This window comes from Tachysurus fulvidraco, chromosome 9 (assembly GCF_022655615.1).
Source record: "Tachysurus fulvidraco isolate hzauxx_2018 chromosome 9, HZAU_PFXX_2.0, whole genome shotgun sequence".
Classification (NCBI taxonomy): domain Eukaryota; kingdom Metazoa; phylum Chordata; class Actinopteri; order Siluriformes; family Bagridae; genus Tachysurus; species Tachysurus fulvidraco.
This window is the reverse complement of record NC_062526.1, coordinates 21009352-21026847: the sequence shown is the minus strand read 5'-3', so window position 1 is coordinate 21026847 and position 17496 is coordinate 21009352. Positions and strand designations below refer to the sequence as shown.

Below are 17496 nucleotides of genomic sequence, written 5' to 3'. Positions count from 1 at the left end.
TTTAAAGCTTTGAACTTAAAGCATTTAGCCACATTTACAAATAACATTCAGAATTTTGTTCCTCTTTCACACTGATCAACATCAGCTTAATGTTTTGAATTTGCATCACTTGTTCCTGAGTGTATGTGTAAGTAAGCCCGGTGTGTGATTTTGTTTACGCTCTCTCAGCTTGGTTAAGAATAACTAAGCGTGTGTGTGTGTTTTTATGTGTGTGTGGGATGCTAGTTGCAGATGAATTGATTTTTGTATTTCATGAATTTTAACAGGGCAAGCAGTCCCGTGAGGTGGGAGGCCTTGCAGCATGATGATGTTTCTATTCTCTATAATAATTGTCACCTACTCTTAGAAATCAGTCACGCAAACCTAAAATACATATTTATCCCCCGGAAGATGAGACCGTAAGCTTTTTAATGGTGTCAAAATAATTTATGCCTGTCTGCACCAAATATCAGGAGTTACATGAGCTGTTGAGTTACCACCGAATGCCTGTTTGTGGAGCTGCAAAGTGAGTCAAATGGGTCATCGCCTTACTGACTAATTAAACAAAGATTAGCATGAAGAACTTGGGCTGCGGCTAGTATTTGATGAGGTAAATTAGCTCCTGACGACGACAATTTTTTAGCTAGAATAAGTGATAATTGATGTTAGTTTGATTTAGATGAAGCCCCATAATAAATACCCAAGCGAGGGCCAATGTCGGTGTTTCTGACCATCATATTTTGATCAAATACATGAGTCAAACATTTATTAGGATCCCCTTGGCAAATATTCAGTGGTGTAATTATTTCATACTTGCTGGAAGGCTTTAAATTTTGGTGATAATGAGGTCAAAAACACTAAAATTACAATCAGCTTACTTTAATCAATTTGCATGTCAAATCTTAAAACCCAATCATTAAAATCAAGCACTCTTAAAAAACATTATAACATTTTATAGTACTGGGATGATTATTTTTTTGAATACACAGGATTTTACCTGAACTTTTGAGAAACTGAATTTCTGTCTGAAAACCAGAACTTTACTGCAGTCAACACCTTGATGAACCTTTTTGTAATCTTGATTTGAACTTGCGTCATGTGGGTCAGCACAAAGCTGACCCACATGACGGCAGTTCAAATCAAGATTACAAAATGCGGCTGCTTTGAGACAATGTCAATAAAAAGCTAAAAGTCTATTTGATGCCAAGGTGATTTCTAGATTTAATGGGACTCTCACATGGCACATAAGAAAAGTGTTTGGCTTGTTACCACAAGAAAGAGAACATGGATCATTAGATCACAGAATGCACTAGAGGGCAGATGACACTTTTCTCTGAGAGTTTTATGCTGCTGTAGGTGTGAAAAGAAAAGAAGTGGTTGGTTAGCGTCACATGTCTTAGTTCTGCAGAGACCTGTGAAGCATGTGTTGGCCTTCACACTCCCAGGTTGGACTCAGAAAGCTTACTAGTGTTGTGTGAAATTGGCAGGCGAATAATTTGAGGAGAAAATGATTCGCTCACTTATAGTGTATGATATAAGTTTAGGTAATAAAATTAAACAGAATTTGCACAGTCAAATTGGCTAAGATGTGTAACGTACATAAAGAGAGCTATGCTTGGACTTCTTGTACACATTGCTCAGTCGTACACTAGTGTTAACTAGCTAACAGTGAAGTTTAGATCAGTTAGATAGGTAGCTTACTGGCTAGAGATGGAGCGTGTTGGCTTAGGGGTGCTTTTGATTTGAACCCGGTTTAATTGACAAGGCTAAACTTTAGGCAGGGATTGTTCTTTATATATTATTTGATTGGTTATTTTTCGATCCAGAATAAATGAGGGCTGAATAAACATTTTGAAAAAAAATATAAACTCGTATGTTGAGGTCATAAGAAAAGCAAAGGACCTGAAGTATTTTTCTGATGAAATGTTGATCTCGTTGTTGATCATCCAGGTAATTATATACAGGATCAGAATTCAGGGGGATGTAAACTTTTTAAACTGGTTAATTTGTGGAAATTCAGTTCTTGTTTTGTTTTATGTGAAACTGTTTATTCAGTTCAGAACTAAATAAGATCCCTCATTTCTTTTAAAGTGGGATGGACACACATGACCTCAGCTGTATCAATATGAGAATGAAAACAAATACCTAAATGATGTGAGCCCCAAGTATGTTGATGGCTATAAAACATGCAGTGGCTATAAAAATAGCTACATAGCTGTAAATACCCAATAATTAAGAAGCGTAAAGCAACCAGCACTGTAATGAAAAGGACGCAAGTATAATTTACCCCTACGCATAGTGAAGAGGATGCTTAGTGAGGTAGATTTCTCAAAGGATCACAGGTGAAGATTTTCCAAAGTTGGGAGCATTCTGAGGATCACAAAGTCTCCAGATCTCCAACTGTTTGAAGTTTAGTGCTTTGTTCAGGCACAGCTTCCAACTGGTGTCAGTACCACAACCTGGTACCAGTACCAAGTGGTCTCAGTACCACAACCTGGACTGGACCCAAATTCTCTTTTTTTTATACAAAAGAACATTACTGTTGAAGACGATCAATAAGGATCTGTGATGAAGTTTCACCTCCAAAAGCTCTAGGAAGCTCATTAAGCCTGTAATTTTAAAACATATTTCCATATGCAAATTAATGCATAAGAAGACTAACTAATGTAAACTTTGCCTGAGTCATTCACATCTGCTTTATCTTTTCTGGATCTTGGCTCCAGATTTTGGTCCTTCAGGTGCTGATACACTGTAAAATAATATTTTTTGTTTTGGAAGTGAGTCAAAATAACTTCTGAGTGTCAGTTTTGTCTTTTTGTGAACTTTGCCTTTAATGGAGATTTGCAAGCATCACCAAATGCAAATCTGTTATGCTGTACCTGAGCCTGGGAATTGGCGTTCATGGAAAATCAACATTGGGGGAAAAATACTTTAGTTATGTTTTGTCTCGCACAAATATTTCCATGCTACATTACGAATAGATTGATAAACCAGGCCCCTTATGAGATACACAGCAATGTGGAGTCTGAGGAACAGGCAGCAGAAGAATAACCCCAAAAATGTGTCCAAATTAACCACAGCATTTTTATGCTGACTAGAAAAACCATCATGAATCTGTAAGCCTTTAGTCTTCATTCAAGGAGGTGGGGCTTTTGTTTGTTTGTTTGTTTGTTATTCACAATTGTCACAATTGTTTCGCAGGATAGTTTGAAGCCGCCTCCCCCTCTTGGATGCTACGTTCACGGTGGCGTTGGTGAGTTTTGCACATCTTAATCCAACCTCTACTGTCATACAGCAGCCATTAAAGATGCATCGAAACACAGAACTTTGAGCACCTTTTATTAGGCAGTGACTCAAGGTGTCTGTGTTTAACTGTAATACACCGCTGTATATCACTGCATCCTAGTATAACCTGGAAAGTATTTTTTCCCTCTCAGGCACTGGAAAAACGATGCTGATGGACATGTTTTACTCTCATGTAGAAAATCGGAGGAAAAAAAGACTTCATTTTAACGCCTTTATGTTAGACATACACAGAAGTAAGCTCTCTTTTATATATGTGTATATGTGTGTGTGTGTGTGTGTGTGTGTGTGTGTGTATATATAATATGTATATGTGTATGTATGTATTTAATTATATATATACTGTATATAAGTATGCTCTTTAGATAGATAGATAGATAGATAGATAGATAGATAGATAGATAGATAGATAGATAGATAGATAGTTAGATATGAGCTTACCTATATATATATATATATATATATATATTTTATATGTATATATATATATACTGTATATGCATGTATATAAATATTATTAATAATAATAATATTTGCTCTTTTTATTTACTTTATGATGACTGATTGTATTCGTTCTGTTTCAGGGATCCACCTTCTGAAGCAGAGTCTGCCGAAGGGAAGCTCGGGCAAACTGACAATGCACGACCCCATCTTCCCTGTTGCTATGGAGATCGGCGAGGAAACCTGCCTCTTATGCCTGGATGAGTTTCAGGTGAGGAGGGAGGCGGGCTGAGGAGTCGCAGAAGGTGTTCAGGGCTGCGCGTGGGTGGAGGCGATCAACAGGTGTTTGCGAATCAAGAACTAAAAAACACAAAGCCAATTTGTTAGATCGTTAGCATGGAAATAACAACATTGAGATGCAAAATAAATCATGTGTGCTGTATAATGTAATGCCGGTTCCAGTACTCGACATATTAATACTCCGCTATTAGAAATTATATTTTTCTAAACGCTGCTGCTCTTATTGTTGTTGTTTTTTAATTTTATTTTTATTATTATTATTATTATTATTATTATTATTATTATTAAAATGCATTGTTGCTACACTGCAGGACTCGTCCTACATTTAACGTAGAAATCATACTTCAACATGATTCACAGTTTTGAGTGATTGAACATCTTGCTTGAATAACTGTGATATTTTTTTTTTCATTTCTTTATTTTTATTATCAGTTTGAGGACTTGAAGGTGATGTTTAAAACTGACATGTTTGTACATTTTGGAGCCATCTAGTGGAGTCCAAACCCTAAATAAAAACAGATACAAATCCAGGAAAGCTATATATAACTTATGTTTATTAACTTTTCATTCATTTCTAATCAGAAAAGGAAACGCAGTACACGAACACGGTTATGTAGAACACGGTTTTGACGAACATCCTGTCCTGCAAAATATGATTTTTTATCATTATTATTATTATTAGTAGTAGTAGTAGTAGTATTAAGTAATTCATTTCCATAAGCAGGTCTTTCACATGCTGTTGATCTCTGATCTGAAAATGTTAATAAATTGCGCATGCATGTACACACACATACACGCGCAAGTCCACAGTGTGCGTGTTTGTCACGCGTCGCTGTCCTCGCGCTCGGCTTTCCTGCACTTGTGGATCGTGGCAAGCGCTCACACGGAACTCTGGTAGCTGTGTTTTGTTTAGGATACATAAATTAGGAGCCTGATGGACCCTTACCAATCAGGAGCCACGGCCACTTAGGCATGCAAATAAGGCATCGGGTTTCAGACGTCCCCTCTGTGTTCCTTAAGTGAAGGGGTAATGGAGAGCAGCCGCGGCGGGTCGCGCGCATCCTCGCCTCTTAAATGCTAATGAAATTTCTTCGTTCTCTTCATTAGTCAGCCGTCATTATCAGTAATTTGTAGTCTTCCCCTTTTTGTCCCCCCATTCGCTGCCCTAATGAACACAAGGTATTGAGAGAAGGGCCAAGAGAGATATAGAAAGAGGAAAAGAGAAAGAAAGAAAGAAGGAAAGAGAGCAACCGCTCAAGGCATTGTCTCAGCCTTCGGTCCGAAATTACGCATCGCCGGCTTTGAGTAAGTAAAGGTTTAAGATCAAAAGAGCGTAATTTGGCACCCGCGCGCGCCGCACAAAAGTGACTCTCCGCCGCGTAATTGGAAGCTCATTTAAATATTTGCGCCGTTGTTTTTGAGGTCGTCCTCGACGACGCCGAGGCTTTCTTCTGCTCAAACGGGCAATCAATACACCGTGTGTGTGTGTGTGTGTGTGTGTGTGTGTGTGTGTGTGTGTGTGTGTGTGTGTGTGTGTGTGTGTGTGATGTTGCCTGTGTGACAAACAAAAAAACAAATACAGGATAGATGAAAAGGTCATAATTAAATGACTCTTTTGAAATGGGCCATAGGCAGTTAAAGGACATGTGATCCAATTCAGCTAGCAGCACCTCAGCTTTGTAGCGCACACACACACACACACACACACACACACACACACACACACACACACACACACACTCAAAAGTACAGATGCTAATAGGGTTACATTGAGGGCCTAAGGTTTAATATGCAAAAGAAGAGAGCACTTCAGTGAAAAAAAAAAAACAACATATGCTAAGGGTATGGCTGTCTTAAGTGCCCCCCCCCCCCCTTTTAAACAAATAATCCTATAATGTCTATCAGAGTGTGAGGGCAGTGTGCTGAACAACAACAAAAAAGCATGTGTCTCCAGTCCTCGCTGGAAAAAGCGGCACTCAAAAAAATGTACAGTAGGCCATGGAGTAGAAACCTGAAGAATCTGTTATTCACTGAAGGACGTTGTCCAACTTAAAATGCACTCGCTATAGTCTTCACTCAGGGCCACGCGGACAAAAATATTGCTCATATTGACAGGATATTAAACACAAAAGATTTCCGAACGAAAAGACGAAAGCTAGCTGGAAAGGAGGGATGAAGAGCGAGTGAGCGAGATGGAATATGAAAGGAAGAGGATCTCATTTGTAGGTTATTGACTAAAGGGCTCCTTTTGTTCACAGAGGGTCAGCAGCTCCTGTGTTTTTGCAGATGTGTGTGAGGCGACAGCTCGCTGCTGTGAAAAAGGCAACGTTTAAATGATAATAATGACAATGACGATGATGAGAATGATAATGAAAGAACCACTCGTCCCCCCGCGCTTGCCCGAGATTCAGGGACGGCCATGCCAGGCCCTTAAGAACACAATGGGAACGCATCTGTGTGTGTTTGTGTGTATGTACAGTTTGTGTGTGTGGCCATCTGGCATCCATTGTGCCACTGATTTTGCCTCGTATCGCACTGTTTGTTTATTTATTTATTTATTTATGCATTCATTTATTTATTGTATTATTATTATTCCGTCCGGTTGTGCTGACTTGATTAGCTCATCTGAGCCACCTCGAGACACTTGTCTTCATCACCGACAGAAAGCTGCAGCTCCACGTGGCCATTTTGCCGTCAGGTGGAGTGGCTTTGTGTTTGTGTGTGGTGGTCAATGGACCTTGGCCAATCTGAAATGTAGGAACACCTGGTATTCATGTGTGTGTGTGAACACACACACACACACACTCACACAATCACAATTGCGGTAATTAGCTCAAGGCAAAGGAGCGGTCTTTTGCTCATCCTCAGCTTTTCCACCTGGGACTGCTCCCATAGCCTCAGACCATAGCCTTAGACCCATAGCCCCAATATCAAGGTTAGCTAGCTAGCTGATTAAATTCAGAGGATTTATTTCAGTTTAAAAAAAATAATTTTAAAGAAAAATAGTTTTTGTTGTTCTGGTCGGATTTAGGTGACTGACGTTGCCAGTGCCATGATTCTGAAGCAGCTCTTTGAAGGCTTGTTTACATGTGGCGTGGTCCTCGTGGCCACCTCCAACCGACCACCAGAAGGTGAGTGGATTATTTTTTTAAATCTGTCCGGTAAACATAAATAAACGCAGGTAGACTCGTTGCCTCACAGCTCCATGGTCCACTGTTTGATCCTGAGCCCGAGTTCCTCATGTTCTCATGGGTTTCCACCCGGACCGTCATCATGTACCACCGTAGGTGTAAATGTGTGTGCGAAACCCGTTTACCTGGCCCCTCATCCTGTGCAGTTCATTTGGCACTTCACAGAAATGTACAAACTTTGCTCTTGCAGGACTTCTCTTGTTCTGATGCACGCTTGTAGTCTGAAAAAACGTCTGTTATTAGAAGCGAACGTCATTAACAGTTCTGCTGATCTGATTGGTCGAGCAGCTGACATTCAGTGGGCGTGTATCACTCTGCTCATCTGTCTACAAAGAACTTAACATTCCTCTTCTAGCACTAGTTCATTAGACTGAAAACCAGGCTGTCGGTTGTCATGGCAACACGCACGACTTTATCGTTTTATCGTCCTTTTATCGACATTGTCTCAAAGCAGCTTTACAGAACATAAACATAGAACAAAAGGTTAATATAAAAAATAATATAAATATTAATAGAATACAAAAATCAAGATTAATATTAGATATATTTAGTTCACAATGTGTATGTATTTATCCCCAATGAGCAAGTCTGAGGTGACTCAGGCAGCAGTGGTGAGGAAAAGCTCCCTTAGATGGTAAGGAAGAAACCTTCAGAGGAACCAAAGTGGAACCCATCCTCATATGGGTGACACTGGAGGGTGTGATTATAAATATACAGTCTAACAAATGTCGTATTGTTGCAAAAGACCACATGGAGTTCACATCTCCTCTTTAGTATCGCAGAGTCCAACTGGAGCTGGTAGATCTCTAGATGCCTCAGGATTCTCAGAGTCGGCCTCATCTCAGTGGAGGTCCAAAATCTTCATCGCACAGAAGACGATCTGAGCTGGTACAATTTCTGGATGCCTCAGGATGGGTAGAAAGAGAGAAGCAGTGGAGAGGGATCAACATATCTGCTGTTCATAATATTTGCAAGTCTGATGAATAATGCACAATATTATGGGATGTATTATGTGTACACCTGACTAAAGAGATGAGTTTAATCTACATTTAAACTAGGAAAGTGTTTCTGAGACCCGAACCTTGAGTAGGCGTTCATACTTTCAAGTCTTTTTCCAGCAAACATCTGGATCCGTGTTCTGGAAAGTTCTCCAAAGAGGATTGTTCTTATTAACAAACTGAATTGTGTCGCTTTCGTCAAAGGTGAAGAAGTGATCTTGTGGTCAACACTATAGCGACCGATTTGCGTTGGAAGCGAAGAAGAAACATGTACTTCTAGAAGTGTCTCCAATCGTTTTTCAGCAATATTTTGTCCGTGACGTTATCAGATCACCTAATGTGCTAGTCTCCGCTTAGATGATCTGAGCATATGATTGGTTTAAGCCACCTGAGAGATTCTGCTGCTGAAACCATGACGGACCATTTGATATGCTGCAGGATGATGTTTATAGTCCCTCAGCGTACATAGTTTTGGACTTTTTTCTTGTAAGGGGACGATCTGTGTCAAGTGTCATATCGTATGTTCTCCTTATCCGTGGAATGATCTGATATATATGATAGCTATATAAGCTATATATAACTATAGCTTTCACACTATAGTTTAAAAAAAGTCCCTTGGTGTTGGAGACATTTCTTCACCTATGTTCTACTCAGTAAGCAAGTCGAGTCATTCACTGGCGTTTCCGATCTACGTGAAAGCTGTTGCGTTGTAGAACTCAGACACGGAACATGCCGTTTACGCTCTGTTGTACCTCGGGAATATATAACTTCCCGAACACACAAAAAAGTGTGTATCTCATGCTGACCTTCTCACCTGGACGGCTCACATGACCTCACTACATTTTCACTTTGCATTGTCTCGCCGCAATTGTCTCTCCCTCTCCGAACAAAGTCAAACATGTTCCTAAAGCCCCACAGCCTTCTCGTGTTCTCTAATCCAGCACCGAACGCTCTCGGGTGTCAGCGCCTCCTTACCTTTCAGCATCTTTTGTTCTGCTCATCATAGCCTTTTCACCCCAAACTTAGTTCACTTCGCGTGAAGTTGCCGTGTCATAATTCTTTCACCTCCGTCGCCTTTTCCTCTTTCCTCTTGCTTCACCACAATGTCACGTAAGGTTAAACTGATATGAATGGCTCTTACTCTTACTGGCTGCTTCTTCTGCGATTTCTTTCCACAGATTTAATATTTCCTTTAGGTCTTTTATAGAGGGACAGCTGTGCATTTTTTTTTTCTCAATGAGTCATGAGGAGAGAAAAACCACAGAGAGAAAAGAGAAGGTCGTTTTGAGGTTTCATACCATTTGTACATCATTGTTCGCTCCTGAACACTTGATACAGAAACTCAACGGCGTCCGAATCGGTCTATCTGCTTCCAGAGTTACGCTTTAATCTCTTCCACCTTTCATTCACTTTTCTTTTCCCCTGATGTTACATTAAAGTAGCGAGCTATAAGGAGGCCGATTGAGTCAGTCATCCTGTCATCTTTCCCTTCTTTTTCTCAGAGCTCTACTAAACGTCGTGTAGCGTGAAGTGGCCTTGCGCGTGGAGTGTGTGTTCCACAGCAAACGCTTACATAAAGAGACACTCTTGTAACATTAACCAGCCAGCGAGTACAAAGCGCACACTAAAAACGTAATAGGCAGCTTATTTAATTTTAATTAGGGCCGACTAATGGAAGCGCTCACATGAAAGAACGGGAAAGGAGATGATGGAAAGGCGTGGTGGTGGTGGTGGTGGTGGTGGCGGCGGCGGCGGGACCCCGGTGGTGAAAAGCCGCCAAAGAGGCTCGAGCGTTTGAACTTGGAGATGCTCTCTTTCACACTTCCTCCAGGAGCAGTCGCTTCACCCTTTCTTCATTGCCTCTTAGAAGAAGTGAGGGGGAGGAGAATAGAAACAAGGGATGGTGTTGCTCGGTCATGTCGACATGTGACTCATCAAACTTCTTTAATGTGATTAAAAAAAAAAAACTTTCAGCTGCCCAAATTGTCTACGCTGAGGAGATGGGCGTCTCGTTACAAGGTTTCGCAGTCGCTTCGGGTTCTCCAGAGGGTTTCAGCTTGAGAAATGAAGGTTCTGGAAAGATCATAAAAGCAATCCAGTCAGATCCTTTTCTCTTGCAAAACTCTTGCAACTCCTTCTCTTTTGCAAAATTGGCTGTGGTCGGACAAACGGCCTGTCAACCATTCAGAGATGTCCGTGTGCTCTTGCGATCATGTATGTGATAGAGGGTGGATGGCGTTTTCCTTACTGGTTGTCCGTCCGCATCATGATGAATTGTAGTGCCTCGATAATTCATTCATTATACAAGAATTATTTAATGATGTATTTAACGATGCCTTTCTCCAGTAGTCAGAAGTGGCAAAATTGGAACAAATTACAGAGTCCAGATATAATGGATATTGTTTTCTTTAGAAAGAAAAAGAAACTTAATATAAAGACTAAAAAATCTCTCGGAATCAGTGTCCAGTGTGTGATTGTCGCCTTTACAATTCTTCATGTAGATTTATTCAGAGATTAACCAAAGGTTTTTATGGGAAATGTGACCAGCATGTTTTTCACGTTAGTTCTTGAGGTACCGGAAAGTCAGTAGTGTGCAGACTGAAAGAGGGAAAGGGTGGTTAAAATAAATAAATAAATGAATGAATAAAAGCTCATGCTATAGGCGGCTTGTTTAAAGAGGAGAGAATGCGGTGCTTTCAGGATTTTGTCATCACTTTCTGTGTATCTCTAAACAAGTCACCAATAATAGTATCTCATCATCTCGCTTTTTACGTTCTGGTACGTGTGTTATCAGGGTTTCTAATGCCTCCAGGGCTAATTGAAGTCTCTATTCAACATGATGTTGGTCCATTGTTTGAGCTGAATGAAAGAGACTTCTTCTCTTGAGCCCATTGTTATAGAATGTAATGAATTTCATGTGCCGTTGTTCTCCGACGCTGTACAGAGAAATCATTTTGTGCCTCCTCTCGTCCCCTTTGTCCCTCCTCCCTTCACTTCACATCATCAATAGACACTTTATTTGCCAATCACAGGAGGAAAATGACATTATGAGGAGGGTAAAGAGTAGAGCTAATAATAACCAGCCTGACTCTCTCTCTCTCTCTCGCTCTCTCTCTCTATCTCTCGCTCTCTCTTTTTCTGTGTGTGTGTGTGTGTGTGTGTGTTTCTCAGAACTCTACAAAAACGGTCTTCAGAGAGCTGCTTTTGTGCCTTTCATTCATGTGCTCAAGGTAAAGACAAAGTTAATTTATTTATCCTTTTTATTCTCCCTTTGTCCCTCGCTCTTAATGTCGCTCGAGCTGTTGGTCCAGTTTTTTTTTTGATGTATTTTATACTTGGTGTAAAACACTACCCCAGTGCAAGCACGCAAAAAGCACACACAACATAGAAAAGGCACCTTTGATCATACCTAGAGAGAGAGAGAAAGAGAGATGGACACAATTAGGCGTTCTGGTTGCGAATGAGACAGAGGAAGCTGTTTAATGATGAGCATGGCTCGGCTGGAATGAAGCCGCCTGCTTGCATTTCAAAGCGAGGCCTATCACAGACGGACCTCACGGACGCTCTGATCTGCTTTTGTAATTTAATGGCGTCATTGTAAGCAGGTATTGGCATTATCCCTCACGCTGTCGGAGTAATTAGCACAGTTCGACCACGGGCCATCATAAATAATCAGAGCTTCATTTCCAGGCATTTTGCAGCAGCCCACATTCTTATACATTTAACACAGCTCACCTGAAGAAGCTTCAGATTTGTGACACTTTATACCAAATAACTGACCTGTCATTGCAACAGGGCTCGAAAACGCCATCTTGTGCCATGCTTTAGTGAATTAAACACGATTTCTCTCAGGTTCCACTTCAGTTTTCTAAAACACAGATTCACCTTTAAAAAAAAAAAAAAAAAAAGTTAATGTGAGTAAAAATAAAACAAAGCTTTTATTTTTTTCCCCCGCTAATAGCTAAGTCAAAAAGAATTCTTTATCTGTTTCTCACTGATGGACAGAATAAAATGTAAATCTCCAAATTACTTAAGAATATCCAGAACATCATTAATCCTCCTGTTCTTCGTTGTCATAATAATGTTGAAGGTTTCTGGACTGTCTTGTGCACAAAATCCCAGGTGTTTCATTTAAAAAAAGTGTTTGTTTTGTCTTCACAACTGCTGTGCAGTCCTAATAAAACAGATTTAAACAGTAAATATTTTAGACCTGAAGGTTAACATTTTGTTTATATACACATTAAAAGATCTTTCTTTCTTTAATTTCTTTCCTTCTTTCTTTCTTTAATTTCTTTCTTTATTTCTTTAATTTCTTTTATCCTTCTTTTTTTCTTTAATTTTTCTGTCTTTCCCTTTTTCTTACTTTTTTCTTTCCTTTATCTATCTATCTATCTATCTATCTATCTATCTATCTATCTATCTATCTATCTATCTATCTATTTCCTTGATTTTTTTTTATTTATTTTTCTTTCTGTCCCTCTCTCTCTCTCTCTTTCTTTCTTTCTTTCTTTCTTTCTTTAATTTCCTTTAATTTCTTTCTTTTTTTCTTACTTTTTTCTTTTCTTTCTTTCTTTAGTTAATTAGTTAATTAATTTCTTTATATTTTAATATTTCTATACTTATTTAGATTTCAGGTTCTATTCCTACAAATAGACAATTTGTTTAATTTTTTTTACTGTAAGTGATGTACTTTTTTTCTTTTTCTTTTAGAGTAAATGTAAAATTCCTATGACATTATGGCAGCTTTAAGAATCTGTATAAGTTGAAATGTTTGATTATTTATTTATTTTTTAAGCCCTACTCTGTAAGATGTAAGGAAGTGTCTGGGTGGTTGTTATTCGTATATTTTGTGGGGTCTGGGGTGAAATAGATCGGCTGCCATACGTGTTAAACATCAGCCGCTGCCCAGATCTATGATCTTCACCACAGTTTCTAAGCGAATAGTTCTCAGGCTGTTTACATACAGTACTTCACTTGCTAGGGATAACCCAGGAACACTGCCTTTTTTATGTCTGTCATCAGTTAAAAATTATTCTGCACTCTAGACTTTTTGGCCTCGACTGAAAACATTGAAACGTGTATTATTAATATTAATATTATTATTATTATTACTTCGGAGGGCAGACCTCAGACTTTCCTCCCAGGTCAGGGAGGCATTTTCGTTTTGGACACGAGATGATCCTTCCCAGGCTCAGGCAAATCTGACGCACACTAAACCCAGATGGTCTGACAAAGGAGAAGAGCAGAGGAGAAGAAGAGAGGAGAGGGTGGGAGGAGAACGACGGCTATTCAGCTTCCTTATCAGGCAGAATTAACAAGGGGCAGAGCGCAGAGTGACTTTCAGGACCCTAATAAGGAAGGAATGACCTGAAAGAGACGCGTCCACTGTGTCGGACCAGTGACCCTGAAGACCTGGGCGACCGAGAGGACTCGTTAGCCGAGTGAAATCTTTCCTGAAGCCTTGAAATACTTTATATTCCTTACACATGTTGCCATTGTATACACACACACATATATAAAAAACATTATTTCAGGTACTTGAATATTAAATCTATTTTGTTGTTGTTGTTTTTCCCCCTCTCATTCACTGAGGATTTATTTTTCCTTTTTTGTTTCTTTTTTTTTTCTTAATTTTTTTAAACAGAGCTAAGTCTGAGGTCAACCGGCTGTTGGAGTTGAGTTTGAAATAACATCGCATTGCTGCATCATTCCCTTTTTTCTTCTTTTTTTATACCCCTATTCAGATCTCCAGGGTCAAATGCTCCAAACTCCAACAGCAGTTTTTAGCTGACTTTTTTTCCTCCCTCCCTCTCTCTCTCTCTCTCTCTCTCTCTCTCTCTCTCTTTCTCTCTGTGTCACTTGTTTAGCACAGCATTACAAAATGGCAGAAATATGATCACCTTTAATTCTGCTTAAGTGTCTCCTTTCTTTCTTTCTTTTTCCTCTCCTTTTTCCTCCTCCTTCTGCTTTTGTTAGGATTAATTGGTATGTACAGTTAACCGGGTATTTAAAAAAAATTAATCGAAGAGAAATAAATGGAAGTGAAAGATGTCTACGTGTGTGTGTGTGCGCGCACGCCTGGTGAAGGACTCTGTGTCGAGTCACAAGTATGATGATGGAGTGACGTGTAGAGAGGCTCTTCAGAAAGTAGAATTGATGTTCAACGACTGTTATTGTCCCTCTGGCCTTTGGTAGGCCAACAATAACTCCTTATTTTTCATATTTTTATTTATTTTTTTCCATTTCTTTGCCCTTTTATGCTGTCTTTTCCTCCCCCTTCCTCCTAAAAACCGAGTGAACAAACCTCCAATGGTAAAGTTCAGCGCTTTCACTGAAAAGCGACTCAGCCTTGGTAGTGTTTAAGGGCCGCAAGTGAATAACAGCGAGAGCGAGCTTTCCCGTTGTGAGAAATCATGGCTAATTAGCGAAGGCGGTTAGCAAGAGCAGGCCACCTCAGAGAGAGATCTAATCCAATAAAGCGTCCAGGGTGAAGGGTGAGACAGAGAGAGAGACCGAGAGACAGAGAGAGAGAGAAAGGTGATCACTAGGAGGAGCTGTCTCTTTCTTCTCAGCATCTATGACCATCATTCCAATAGCCAGCATACATCCCTCCCTCCCTCCATCCCTCCCTCCATTCCTCCCTCTTCACCTTTTACTTTTGGTCAGTGTCTTTGCTTGTCTTTAAGCATGTATGAAGAGGCCCAGGAGAATGTGAAAGTAGCATTCTGGTGTCGTGTGTGTGTGTGTGTGTGTGTGTGTGTGTGTCTGTTGTCTGTCTGGGGTGGTCCAAGCTTTATTTATTTTTTTCCTTCTTCTTCTTGTTGTTCTTCGGCGCCTATGCAGATGTTCTAAAAGGGTACGTTTCCCCTAAGAGCTCAGGACGGGGCAGCGAAAGGTTGTGAGAACGTTACAAGAACGTTCCGAGTGGCCAACAAAAGCCGGTACATGTAAAGGGAATAGATAATTAGGCGTAATTAGTGTGTTCACATCTTAAACCACCCCCATCTCTCTCTCTCTCTCTCACTCACACACACACACACACACACACACACACACACACACACTCTTAATCTCTGAATACGCTCACGCAAGACACACACACACACATGAAATCACACACCAGAGTGGTGAAAACACTTTGATGTAAGAGGAGTCGTCCCCGGACTCAAAAGCATAAAGGCACTGTTTTAAGCTGTCTCTCGTTCTCTTTCTATCCCTCCCTCTGTTCCACCCCCCTTTTTTCTTTCCTCTTTCCACAGTGGCTGTAAGACGCACACAAATGAATGGACAACAACCTTTACACACACACACACACACACACACACACTGCCCCACACCCCCATCTCTTTTTCACTCTTCCCACCCTGCACTCTTTGAGCTCCGGCTCAGTCAATTCTCTAGCCTGCAAAGAGGAAAGCAAGAAAAAGCATCAAATGTTTTCGGCCGTCAGTAATGAGGTAGTGGACCTCATCAGGGCCCAATCGCCAGCTATCTTTGGCTTTTGTTCCGTCTCAATAGTAGGCTCGCTTTGAAAAAAAAAACTGAAAGGCAACTTTTTTTTTTTTTTTTAAAGAAAGAGAGTCAGAGAAAGAGAGGGAGAGAAACATGCACAACATTGTTTTTTCTTTGTTTGTTTTTTTTTTGTTTTTTTTTTACCCTCCTTTTCATTTCCATTCTAAAATGTTCGACATGCAGTTATTTGTCAGAACAGCTTGTGTGTCCAGCTTCATACACAGCAAACGTTTTACAGCTCTATGAACGTCTGTCTGTGGAAGAACTGCTTTAGTACCGACTTTTACACTTCAGAACAGCTTCTGAGAGAAAGTTTGCTTTCGGATGAGCGCAGAGTCAGGTTCGGTGTACAGGGAGAATGTTCGGCTCAAATCTCTGGGCTTGTGGGTTCCATTCTCTCTCTCGTGTGTGTGTGTGTGTGTGTGTGTGTGTGTGTGTGTGTGTGTGTGTGTGTGTTCTCCCTGTACTTTAGAGGTTTCCTCCAGATTCTCCAGTTTCCTCCCTTAGTCGAAAGACTTGCCTTGTAGGTTGATTTTGAGTGTGTTTGTGTGTGTGTGTGTGTGTGCGTGCGTGCGTGCGTGTGTGTGTGTCCGAGTGCACGTTCGTCCAGGCTATTCCTTTGGATTAGACTCTAGTTTCCCTCTGAATCTTTTTAGGTTAAACACCAGAGAGAATAGACTTGATTTCAGTCACACACAAAACACACACACACACACACACACACACACACACACACAAAATTCCACTTTTTCCGAATCCGAGTTCAGCCGTAAAGACTTTCATGTTTCACCTTTTATGATCGTAGCCTCGACTCCTTTCAGTAAAAAAGTAGAAAATTTGTTCAAATAAATCAAGTTTATTGATATTGGATTTCTTTTTTTTTTCTTTCTTCTAGATAGAAACTGAATTTTAATGAAGGTCTGATTTAATATCTGTATGTCTGATCTGAACACCACTAAAGTAAGTGAGTGGATATTTATTTTGTAATACCGCTTTCCTGTCGATTTTGTTGTAAGGAAGTAAAAATGGACGCGATATTGACGTAGAGCCAAACTCTAACGTCCGTTTAGTCTTGAAATCTCCTTAAGTATCGGATTTTATACTGTTTATCCATGTAATACCGAAAAGGAAGCAAACTAACTTTAAATATCCTGTAGAACTGTGTGTGTGTGTGTGTGTGTGTGTGTGTGTGTGTGTGTGTGTGTGTGTGTGTGTGTGTGGCACAGCAGCATCCCGTGGGTGGAGGATGACACTGAAGGCTTGAAGATGAAAAACTTTGAGGAGTTATAAATCTCTAATGAACCCATCACAGCCCATAATCATGCGATGATCCCCCAAGCAGGCACGTCTCATTATATATAACCACTGTCTGATTGTGTTTCTCCACTCCTCCCTTCTCCCTCACTCCATCACTCCCTCCATTTTCTCTCTTCTAAACTGAAGGATGTCTCGGTTACCCACCAGCTGTCAAGATACACTCATGAGGAAAAACTTTCTCCCTCTCTCTCTCTCACTTTTAAATAAACAGTCAATGAGGTGTAAGAGAGAGAAAAAGAAAGGAGAGGAGAAGAGAGGAAGAACCTGATTTGGCGGTTGCCGTCACCGCGCTGGCTGTTTACCCGGCGACTCGGTGATGAGGTCATGCAGGGGCTGATGAAGCGACACACTCCCTTTTGTGTCGCGCTGCTCGCGGTTTGTCAGCCTGTCATTACACCCGATTCAGCCAATTGGCTCGGACGCGGAACTCTGAGCTCGAGAGAGAAAAGTTGACA

General features: G+C 40.4%; 1 protein-coding gene across 6 annotated transcripts in view; it reads left to right on the top strand.

Annotated features, from left to right (window-relative positions):
* The window catches only part of afg1lb (AFG1 like ATPase b), a 28577-nt gene that overhangs the window by 4426 nt on the left and 6655 nt on the right, over nt 1–17496 (top strand). For 5 of the 6 annotated variants that reach the window (XM_047818300.1, XM_027147570.2, XM_027147569.2 and 2 more), the window contains 5 exons: nt 3181–3232; nt 3417–3518; nt 3867–3994; nt 7055–7154; nt 11384–11442. In XM_047818300.1, the coding sequence (XP_047674256.1) occupies nt 3181–3232; nt 3417–3518; nt 3867–3994; nt 7055–7154; nt 11384–11442 (441 nt within the window). The remainder of the gene's footprint in view (nt 1–3180; nt 3233–3416; nt 3519–3866; nt 3995–7054; nt 7155–11383; nt 11443–17496) is intronic. The other variant, XM_047818298.1, reaches the window with a different exon arrangement.